Source organism: Anabrus simplex, chromosome 6, assembly GCF_040414725.1.
Source record: "Anabrus simplex isolate iqAnaSimp1 chromosome 6, ASM4041472v1, whole genome shotgun sequence".
Taxonomy (NCBI): domain Eukaryota; kingdom Metazoa; phylum Arthropoda; class Insecta; order Orthoptera; family Tettigoniidae; genus Anabrus; species Anabrus simplex.
This window is the reverse complement of record NC_090270.1, coordinates 267,538,136-267,550,178: the sequence shown is the minus strand read 5'-3', so window position 1 is coordinate 267,550,178 and position 12,043 is coordinate 267,538,136. Positions and strand designations below refer to the sequence as shown.

Here is a 12,043-nt window from a genome sequence, read left to right as displayed (position 1 = left end):
TGGTATATTAATTTTTGATGTGCCCGAGTATGATTGTACTTGCATAAAAGGTAATGTTTTGTTTAAATTGTAACCGTACGTATGTACGATCCCCGAATTTTTAGGTTAGGAAATTTTCGTATATAGTTTGTAATGTTAAAATCGTGTAATTTTGTTTATTGAGAATGTAAAAACGTAATATTATAAGAAGAATGTGCAGTTAGGGAATATTACATATGTGCATCATTATATTTTGTATAAATTTCCGTTTGGGTAAGAGTCTGTAAATATGGCCTAGCCGTAGGATTGTGCAACTGGGAAAACTGCTACTCTATCGGGAAGGACGGTTGAAGTCAGTTGAATGTGTTGCAACAAAGTGGCTTGGAAACACGGAGTACGGCAGGTGGTATAGGCTGAAGAATTGGAGTGGATCAATGTGGATGTACGTGAGTGGACGTTCAATGTCACATCAGACACTCAATAGCCAATACGAGGGCTTTGTTTTAAGCGAGGTTGGTTTGACTGAGTGACGCGTCAAGAAGTGCCTGTGAGAGCGTTGCTACCTATAAACTTTTCGGGATGCTATGACCACGTGCAGCAAGCTATACAAGTATGTACGCATTCGGACTCTGATTCTGTTTCTGGTTGTGTTTGCGTTCTTGATTCTGTGTTTCTCACTCGGACCGGCACGCGGGAGCTACTTTGCACAGATTCCTAGGCGATGCTCTATTCAAAATTCATTATGCTCTATTGGTCTTAAGTATATTTTACCTACGGAGTGAGCACGCTAAATATCGCTGATGCTACAAGTTTCTGGTGGCACCAAAGCGTACCGAATCTACATTCGATAGTGGATGTGTGGTTGCGCACAGAGCTAATTCTGGGTAAAGAAGATCGTCGGCTGAGTATGCAGTTTCAGTTGGAGAAACGTGAGGTGCCACACTAACCTGTGCGGCACTCGGGAAGGATGTAGATGTTGATTCCCATAGGGAACCTAAAATATTTGTCCTGAATGAGTAAATTTATAATACCAATATAATGGTCCGTTATTGGACATTATAAATTTTCCAGCTAACTCATTCTTGGTTGCCTGCGTTTCGCCCTCGTGTGCTAAGTTAGGCTCGTCAGTTGGGACTTAGCACACCACCCAAGACGCAAGGCTGGTGCATACCGTGGAGGCCACTGCATAGGCTATTTGAAGCCACCAGCAGTGCCAATGCACTGTGAGAGCCATGTCTCATTTCCAAAAATAGATGCCTGCCTGGCCATCAAATGATGTAGATGTTGATTCCTATAGGGAACCTAAAATATTTGTCCTGAATGAGTAAATTTATAATACCAATATAATGGTCCGTTATTGGACATTATAAATTTTCCAGCTAACTCATTCTTGGTTGCCTGCGTTTCGCCCTCGTGTGCTAAACGCAGGCAACCAAGAATGAGTTAGCTGGAAAATTTATAATGTCCAATAACGGACCATTATATTGGTATTATAAATTTACTCATTCAGGACAAATATTTTAGGTTCCCTATGGGAATCAACATCTACATCATTTGATGGCCAGGCAGGCATCTATTTTTGGAAATGAGACATGGCTCTTACAGTGCATTGGCACTGCTGGTGGCTTCAAGTAGCCTATGCAGTGGCCTCCACGGTATGCACCAGCCTTGCGTCTTGGGTGGTGTGCTAAGTCCCAACTGACGAGCCTAACTTAGCACACGAGGGCGAAACGCAGGCAACCAAGAATGAGTTAGCTGGAAAGTTTATAATGTCCAATAACGGACCATTATATTGGTATTATAAATTTACTCATTCAGGACAAATATTTTAGGTTCCCTATAGGAATCAACATCTACATCATTTGATGGCCAGGCAGGCATCTATTTTTGGAAATGAGACATGGCTCTCACAGTGCATTGGCACTGCTGGTGGCTTCAAATAGCCTATGCAGTGGCCTCCACGGTATGCACCAGCCTTGCGTCTTGGGTGGTGTGCTAAGTCCCAACTGATGAGCCTAACTTAGCACACGAGGGCGAAACGCAGGCAACCAAGAATGAGTTAGCTGGAAAATTTATAATGTCCAATAACGGACCATTATATTGGTATTACTCGGGAAGGACTCAAGACGTCGATGAAGTGCGTAAATAAGGTTGGGGATGCTCTTCGTAAAGAAGGTTGCATCCGTACGTAGAGAAAGTTGTACTTTTCTTTACCAGAATACGATTTTTGTTTTGTAACAGTAGTGAGTGTAGTGGGACTCTTACCTGGAGGTATGTTAAGAAATGTATATCTCGTCAAGTAATGATTTTGTTATTGGTTAGTAGTGTGTATATTTGCCTTTGTAAACGACAAACGAGTAGGTCTCATGAAGTAATGATTAATGTTGGTCGTAGTTGTTTGTTTGTATGTTGCCTTTGTGGACGGCAATCAGGAGGGGTTCTCTTTAAGTGATGATTATTGTGGTATTTATTATATTTTTGTTTATTATTTTGGGAGTAAAGTCCTGGTATCAAACTTGCAGTAAATCTTTTTATCAGTGGAGTGAGGATGAACCTGGCATGCTACCTACATCTAATTTCAGGGGTAAACAGGTAAGGTTATAAAGTGAGTCTGGAGCTTCGTCAGCCTGATGACCGTCGCCTTGGGAGAGGGAGTTACTCATTGCTCTACATAGTTATATATTCCTGTAATTGTTTTACAGGTGGCGCCCATTGTCTTGGTATTTATACTTATTTCACTCACCGTTAATTCATTTCATATTTTCAAAAATTGCAGTCGTTACAAAATATAGCAGAAACCACCTCTCATCTTTGAAAAAATTGTACCAGTTCGTACTCTCCAATCACACGCTGCAATATTAGTTGCTAGAAGTAGTCTCAGAATTGCAGTGAATAACAGAGGTCATCTCCATCACAGATGCATACCGATTATCTCTACTGTAAAAACGATTGCTCCACATCACAGGACGTCAAACATGCATAGCTAAAGAGAGGTATGTCACTAACACTAACGCCATCAATTTCACCAACATGAACACCCTCTAATACTTTAGCAATTTCACTCATTTTTTAAAAGTCTTTGGGCCGATTGCAGAAACGATGACCAATTTTAAGCCTTAGACAATATCTACATAAACAACATCTAAATCGAGCACGATCTTCCATTGCATAAACAATGTTAAGTCGATGTTTAACTAGACATCACTTAAAGTTTCATTATGGTTTGAAAATGGACACAGAAGTATCTTTCATGCAACTCTTTGCTTGTCACAACCAGTGAAATTCATCGGTGCGCGCGCCGAATGCCAGTCAGCTGTTTGTCTTCCTACACATTGACATTACTGAAATATGGCTAAGCATGAGCATGACGTGCCTACAGATAATAGTATCACTTTTGGTGTAAATTAAATCTCATCATAATATTATCGACACTAAAGCGACACGCCACCGTACGGGAAAGTGTAGCTTTGATTATAGCGTTGTTACAGTGAGTGTGATCTACTCGTAAATACGGTAGCTTCGACGAAGCGAAGATGAAGGAATAGTAATGTGTAACCGAGTGTGTTGTACGGGCCATATAGATGTAGCTTGCATTCTGGAGATCGTAGGTTTGAAACGCATCGTCAGCGGCCCTGAAGATTGTTTTCCGTTGTTTCCCTATTTTTACACCAGGCAAATACTAGGTCTGTTATTATGGCCACGGCTCTTCTTCCCCAGTCCTCTTTAAACAATAATCACCACCACTTGCCTGTTCCAATCTGATTGTTGCCGAGAACTTATTCGATTATATACCGTATATAAAAACCCCATACAACCTACTTTTTAGTTTTCACTATTGTGTGTGTTTACTTGGCAGTAAATATAAGTGAATCCCTCCCGGTTGATGTATGTGACAGCCCTCTGACGATCGGGACACACAATTCTGATATGTATGTAGTCGAAGTGACATATAATTCCATGGAAATTACCCCATGTAGAGAATAAAAGATATCGGTTTGCAAGAATTGTATTCAAGTTGACAGTTACTGGACTGTCCCTTTGTCAGTCTCAAGAAACAAGTATCTCGAAAAGCAAAACCTTATTTTAAGATCTATCTCCCCGTACGTGTCAAACGAATTGCTGCGATTTAGCAGCGGGCGACCCACAGAGAGGTATTTAAACACAGGAATTTCATTTTGTCCGTATTGAACTGAGAAAGGATGTTAGGAAAAACTTAAAACGGTCCACCTTTTCAATACAAAAATGTTATATTTATTTATAACATGTATTTGCTCTTGGAACTAGTTTCGACGCTGTGTTTGCGCCATCATCAGCCAAAATGTGGGAAATAGGCAATACTGGCACAGTCAACCTCCACACTCTCAACAAAGATTCCTTAATACCTATTTTATATTCTTGTCGAGCTGAATACCGAACCTGTGAAGATTACAAGATTATATTTTGCATCTACAGAATGGTGTGTTAATGAAGCTACGTAATATAGAGAGAAACTTTCAAAGGTGGTTAAATGAAGAAGTTATATCATGTTCAAGATCATGCTTCCACATCTCTGCACAGTATTTAAAATACAATTTACCGTTGGTCTTTTATAGCTATTGTTGAGAGTTAAGGAGAATTTCCTGTTGTGTATGTTTATCAGGAACTCAAGGGAGACTTCATTAATTAGTCGGAACATAGAAAGAATGATGAACTCTTCTCAGAAGAACTCTTAAGGTTTCACCTTACTTTTTCCTACCTGCTGGCTCTTTAGAAATATGTGCGCGTGCGTCTTGTATTCAGGAATCATTCAAGGCAAATATTTTCGCACTGCAAGTTGTGTGGTTAAACTTATTTTTAATATGTATAATTTTGGCTTTCTCAACGATGCATTTGTTTCTACATTCGTCCCTGCTTTTATCTCCTCGTAAGATGTGTATTGTTTAATGTAACACCTTGTGTAAAAAATTGGGTTAAATGAAGGAGTTATATTATATTCAAGATCATGCTTTCACGTCTCTGCACAATATTTAAAAATGAAATTTACCGTGGTCTTTATAGCTATTGTTGAAAGTGAAGGAGGATTTCCTGTTGTGCATGTTTATCAAGAACTCAAGGGAGACTTCATTAGTTAGTCGGAACATAAAAAATGATGAACTCTTCTCAGAAGAACTCTTAAGGTTTCACATTACTTTTTCCTGCCTGCTGGCTCTTCAGAAATGTATGCGCGTGTGTTTTGTATTCATGAATCATTCAAGACGAATATTTTCGCACTACAAGATGTGTGGTTAAGGTTATTTTTAATATGTATAACTTTCCCTGTTTTCTTCTCCTTGTAAGATATGTATTGTTTAATTTCCTGTTGTGTATGTTTATCAGGAACTCAAGGGAGACTTCATTAGTTAGTCAGATCATAGAAAGAATCATGATCTCTTCTCAGAAGAACTCTTAAGGTTTCACCTTACTTTTTCCTGCCTGCTGGCTCTTTAGAAGTGTGTGCGCGCGCGTTTTGTATTCAGGAATCATTCAAGGCAAATATTTTCGCACTGCAAGTTATGTGGTTAAGCTTATTTTTAATATGTATAACTTGCCTTCTCAACGATGCATGTGTTTCTACATTCGTCCCTGTTTTCATCTCCTCGTAAGATGTGTATTATTTAATGCAACACCTTGTATTAAAAAACTGGGTCATATGAAGGAGTTATATCATGTTCAAAATCATGCTTTCACGTCTCTGCACAATATTTAAAATAAAAATTTTACCGTTGGTCTTTAGAGCTATTGTTGAGAATGAAGGAGAATTTCCTGTTATGTATGTTTATCAGGAACTCAAGGGAGACTTCATTAGTTAGTTGGAACATAGAAAAAATGCGGAACTCTTCTCAGAAGAACTCTTAAGGTTTCACTTTACTTTGTCCTGCCTGCTGGCTCTCCAGAAATGTGTGCGCGTGTATTTCTTTTTTATATTCAGGAATCATTCAAGAAGAACACTTTCGCACTGCAAGATATGTGGTTAAGGTTATTTTTAATATGTATAACTTTTGTTTTCTCAACGATTCATTTGTTTCTATATTCGTCCCTGCTTTTATCTCCTTATAAGATGTGTATTGTTTAATGTAACGCCTTGTGTAATATAAATGCCTACATCTTGCCTATTTCCCACATTTTGGTTGATGATGACGCAAACACAGCGTCGAAACTAGTTCCAAGTGCAAATACATGTTATAAATAAATATAACATTTTTGTATTGAAAAGGTGGACCGTTTTAAGTTTTTCGTAACATCCACAGAGAGGTAGTCGGACTAACCTTTCTTCCCGGAATCGTCTCAACATGATAATACAAATTACATGTTTCATGATACATAACCTCTGATTGTGATTCATTCCTCTCATTTGAAGTTACAGTACTCTCGACAGTGTTTAAACATGATCTATTTTAGACAGTGTCTAAGTGATAAATAACGTCTCTTCAATGCAGCCTCCATACTTAGGCATTGTTTAACCATAGATATCGTCTAAATACCGTTTCTGCAATCGGCACTTCGTTTTTCCATAGCAAATTTTAATATTTGACCTTTAGCAGTCCCTGTACCTGCGAAGCTGAGAGTGAATCTAGGTTAACAGCATGCACTTCCTTCACTGTTTAGGACAAGAGGTTAGTTGATGTTTCAAGCATGTCTATAGGGCTCCATACACGCGCACAAATCTCTTGACTATGCATCGTTTTTGTCTAGTGCATTCACAACAGATGCGAAACTTTTGATATTGTCTGCGTAGTATACCACAGCACTCTGCCAGCTACCCCACTGCATGACAATAGGCAGAGGAGGAAGCACAAGTCATAGAAAATGTCTTTAAATAGATCGATTCTCAAGGGTGCTTTTACAAATATTTTTTTGTTATTAAACACTAATTTATTCTATTTAGTGTACTAAGCTCGTACAGTTTCAAAAACCTGTGTACGCAGGATACGTGTATTATTTTCGGAAAGCTTACTGGAAGGCCTTCAGTTGCTTTCTTCACGTAAGCTGCCAAAGTGCATGGCTGCATTAAACACACAATCGTAAAATGAGAATATGAGCATAATTTTATAACAGAAGCATTTTCAATTTTATTGAGTAACAAATATTGCCGATTTATTTGCTTATTATGGAAGTTCTTAAAATATGTATTTACATTTTAATAATTTGTGGAAATACAGTATAGGTATGTGAAATAAATTTAGGTTTTACGCTTGGGGATACATAATATGAATAATAAATGTTGTAAATTGTGTTAAAACATATGCCAAAAAATGTAATTACAGTAGAAGTCTGCTATAGCGAGTATGGCATATAACGAGAACCCCGTTAGAACGAAACTTTTGTCCGTCCCTTCGGAATCCCCATATTAAACTGTGTATTATCCTTCGGCTACAGCGAGAGCCCTATCTCTGACACATCCGTTATTATGAGCGATTATGTGCGCTCGATTTTTTCCGTTGCCGATATTCATGCACTCGGTCATTATACTGCATGCGATCGATCATCTTCGGTACCGTATCGTTTTCTCGCTATGCCTACCAGCGAGCTCTCTCGTCAACATTCGAAGGCAATGTCGGAGTCGATTAGTAATACCCGTCGACTGCTCTTCCTCAAGGAAAATGAAAGGGGAGAACATGTTTTTGTAATAAATGCGAAAATAACGTGTCTGATAACCGTTGTTAACTCGTTAAAGATAAACGCTGAATAAACGATCGCTTAATTTTAATGCTAAATACCGCAATTAAGTAAGAATGATATAGGCCTACACCTCAGGATATGGCAGAGTGCGTCATTGATTACAAGGTTAGTTTATATTTTCTCGCGTCCGTTACATTACGGAAAGGCTACTATCATGTAAATTTATAGCGAGAAGGTTATAATTTCTCTACTGGCGCTTGAAGTATGTTTTCATCATACATATAGTACAGTTAAGTTAGGATAGGACACTATTTGAATAACAAAACCGAAACGTTTGCCATAAAGTGCGATCGATCATCTTCGGTACGGTATAGTTTTCGCGCTATGGCATTTGCGAGCTCTCTCGTCAACATTCGAAGGCGATATTGGTATCGATTATTAATACCCGCTGACTGCTGTTCTCTAAAGAAATTTCAAAATGATAACATGTTTTCATAATAAATGCGTTAACAACGTAGCCGGGATAGCAGTTGTTAACTCGTTAAAAATAAAGGCTGATGTAAGTAAACGATCTCTTAATTTTAATGGTATACCGTATACTGAAATTAAGTAAGAATGTGATACACCTCAAGATATGGCAGGGTACATCACCGATTTCAAAGGATAGTTTATATTTTCTCACGTCTAGTTAAATTTCGGAAAGCTGTTCCCATGTCAATTTTTAGCGAGGAGGTTATCATTTCTCTACATGCGTTTCAAATAGTTTTCACGATACATATACGGTTAGCTTAGGTGACGCAGTTTGAAGAAGAAAACTGAAATGTTTGCCACAGAAGCCTCTGGAGTGATACCGCATTTCTCCGAATCCAAGACGAAGTTTTTTTTTCTCAGAATCTCATGCGAAAAAATCAAGGGTCATTCAGCATTCTCGGCCTGATAGTAATGAACACCACTGGCAACTACTGCAGTAACCACGCTGTTTCTTTTCACCCCCCCCCCCGCCACGCGCACACAAAACTCGTTGACAATAAACGATCGCCTCTTTAGCATACATCGCGCTAGCCGCGCGACCGGTTGTACTGTGCCTATGTGTAACGTCACTGGATCTCGGGAAATAGTGAAGAGAGAATGACATTCTATTATCCTCTGCAAAAACGTTCCTCAAATCTGCAGAATGGCATCAAAACATGCGAGCCTTCGAATTCTTAGAAAGGCCACGGCTACTCAGTAGTAAAGTTATAACCCGTCTGCTGTACCTGACACTTAGTAAAGTTATGTTTTATAGACAGCAGGAATATTTTTGTGATGGATCGTCGTATTGTAAAGATACGTGGAACAGGTATTGCTGGCAAATTTTCAACGAGTTCTTGTCGATGTTATGATGCCAATTTTAAGTTAATGGCTATTAAACACTCAGAAATGTACAATAATTGTGCAGCCGGAAGAAAATACGGCATAGGCCTAACTAAAGCCAATATTCGCCGTTATCGTGAAGACAAAGAGAGCTTGAAAATGCGTACTGCACAAAAAAAAAGCACGCTTTAAAGAAGTCGAAGATGAAATTGTGAGATATGTGCAAAAAATGCAAGGGCGGAATTGCCATACTGCGATGCAATAAACTCTTTCGTTGACTTTCTAAGTCGGCGATTAAGACCTATTCATCGCTAGCCGCTGAAGTTGACCGGATCCAGGAAGCAAGACGTGCGTGTAGCGGAGGCCAGTTATATCTGACGCTGAGTGAAAGTAACATCATGAATATTTTCGTGATGGATCGCCGCATTGTAGACGTGTGGAATGTGTATTACTGGCAAATTTCAACGAGTTCCCTTCGATATTATGATGCCAATTTTAAGTTAATAGTTATTAAACCCGCTGAAATAAAGCATAATTGTACAGCCGCAAAAAATACGGCATAACTAAAGCCAATGTTCGACGTCTGCAAATAGTCCTCATGCAAAAATCCATTTACATTTCCATACCCAAAGGACCCTACAACATCTTCCTTTCCTTGTCTTTCCATTCCAACTTGTGCATTTAGATCTCCCATCAATAGCACTTCCTTATCTTATGTCTCTCCACTTCCTCTAAAAAGTCCTTTAGATGTTCATCTATGCAACCCGTTTGTGGGGCATACAACTGAAATAGATCATTCATGTCATTTTCAAACTGGCGTCTCATCACCATTATCCTATCGCTGACGCATTTAGTATATTCCACATTTTCTTGGATTTCTTTTAAGTATGATGACCACTCCATTTTTTGCCTCAGGTCCTCCGCTGTATCCTGTATCCTTCTTTCAGAGGAATCTCTCCTCTAACCCTCTTCTTGGTCTCACACAGTCCAAGTATGGCTATATTTTTTTCTTTCCTGAAGTCAACCAGTTCTTCTGTCTCTCCCTTCAGTGTCAGGACATTTGCTGTCGCAATTTTGATGTAGTATACAGCATGTTATATTGAGAGTTTCCATTCATAAAATCTTGTAGTCAACTACATTTGAGATTCTAAATAATATGTTTTGTGTTGCAGCTTGTAAGCAATGCTCTCCAGTTCCTGGCAACAGTAGCAGACAGGTCACACTATCGGAAATTATTTGAAGATCCTGTGGTACTCAGTAGTATATGTGAAAAAGTGGTCATTCCCAACATGGAATTCAGAGGTAATCTTTGTACACATCATCTGGGTGAAATGGTTATTTTATTGGAATAAACACTTAGTGTTGGTCTGTTGGTTTGCAGTTTCTGATGAAGAGTTATTTGAGGACAATCCAGAAGAATACATTCGACGAGACATTGAGGGCTCTGATGTGGACACTCGGCGAAGAGCAGCCTGTGATCTAGTCAAAGTACTCTCAAGGTACTTTGAAGCAAAAATGATGGAAATCTTTGGACAGTACGTTCAGGTACTGCAACTTACCTCATGGTGGATGCACAGTGTTTTTTTTAAATATTTTTAATTCTTATGTGACTTGGTTGTATGAAGTACCAACCATATTTACTTGCCCATAAGATCCTCCTCCCCCCCCCCCCCCCATTTTCAGCTTCAAATATAGGGGAGAGTATAATAAGTGAAAATTTCACATAATATAGGTTCAATGGAGATCGTAGAATTGTGATAGCAAAATGGGGAAAATGGAAAAAGTGTAGAAATTAAAAGATAAGAATGTACTAAAAGACTATCTAGAGAGACTAAAAAAAGAAATTCCTGTTAATGAATTAGGCAATGTGGAGATGAACAATCCAACTTCAAACGGGTATTTGTAAGTGGGGTGGGAGTGCCTTTGGTAGAACATTAACAAGAGTGAAAGAGAAGGAAACACTGTGGTAGAAGGTGGGAGAAGCAGTGAAAGAAAAAGAGAAAGCATGGAAACAATTGAATAACCCTTTCAGACCTGAAAGAAAACTGGTGGTGTGAATTTTTGTTTGTACGTCAAAAACTGACTAAAATGCTCTTAAATACATATATTTTTGGTTTATTCTACAAAATAAAAATTAACATCTGAAGAAAAGCACCCGCACAATTGTGCGTGTCAGGACTTACTTCACTACTTACAAAAAAGAAAAATTACCTCAATGCATGTGAATATACATATGTACATGATCAAATGTTCTATTTTCCAGTGGGGAATAATTTAAAACAATTAAATCTTCGTTCAAACACAAGTAAACGTTACATTTTCTACATTGAGGAGGAGTTTTGATATTACTCCCCTTTTGGCATCAGCAGCTTGTCGTCAGACCTGAATGAAATCTGAAGGTGTCAAAACGTCAAAAACTTACTAAAATGCTCTCAAATACATGTTTTTACAGTTTATTTTACAAAATAAGAACTATCGGCTGAAAAACGGAACCCACACAATTGTGCGTGTCAGGACTTCATTCACTACCTGCAAAAAATGAAAAAATAAAAAACATTCAACTCGGTACATGTGAATATGCACATGTACATGATCAAATGTTCTATTTTACAGTGTGGTACGATTTTAAACAGTTAAAATCTTATACGTTACATTTCTCATGTAGAGTACGAGTTTTTCTTTCTCGGTCCTTTTTGCGACAGCACCAAGCACTCCTGCATGCATTGGCTGTAAGGAAACCTAGCCCGCACATATGTGCGTATCAACATTCAAAACCTCATGGTATTACGTACGATGTTGTAAGTTCACAATTTACGTTGGCTACACAACCTACACACTTCATAGATTATATTCTGATATTCAGTAAAGCTTCTAGATTAATATGAATGCAATAAATAAATACTTATTTTAGGCATTACTGCTTCCCGCCATATTGCTAATGAACTGTATTTTTAAACTCTTCTTCCTTCCCCCTGGTGGTCAAGTACTAAATAAAAACAGCTGAAGTACATGCTACGTGTCCCGCACATGCACTGCAGTCCGGTCTAGTGCCAAGAAAACATCAAATAAGCTC

The 12,043-nt window shown here is 38.5% G+C and overlaps 1 protein-coding gene across 2 annotated transcripts in view; it reads left to right on the top strand.

Annotated features, from left to right (window-relative positions):
* The window catches only part of Cse1 (chromosome segregation 1), a 296,434-nt gene that overhangs the window by 83,705 nt on the left and 200,686 nt on the right, over window positions 1-12,043 (top strand). For both annotated transcript variants that reach the window (XM_067150404.2, XM_067150403.2), the window contains exons 9-10: window positions 10,143-10,272; window positions 10,352-10,515. In XM_067150404.2, coding sequence (XP_067006505.1) covers window positions 10,143-10,272; window positions 10,352-10,515 — 294 coding nt within the window. The remainder of the gene's footprint in view (window positions 1-10,142; window positions 10,273-10,351; window positions 10,516-12,043) is intronic.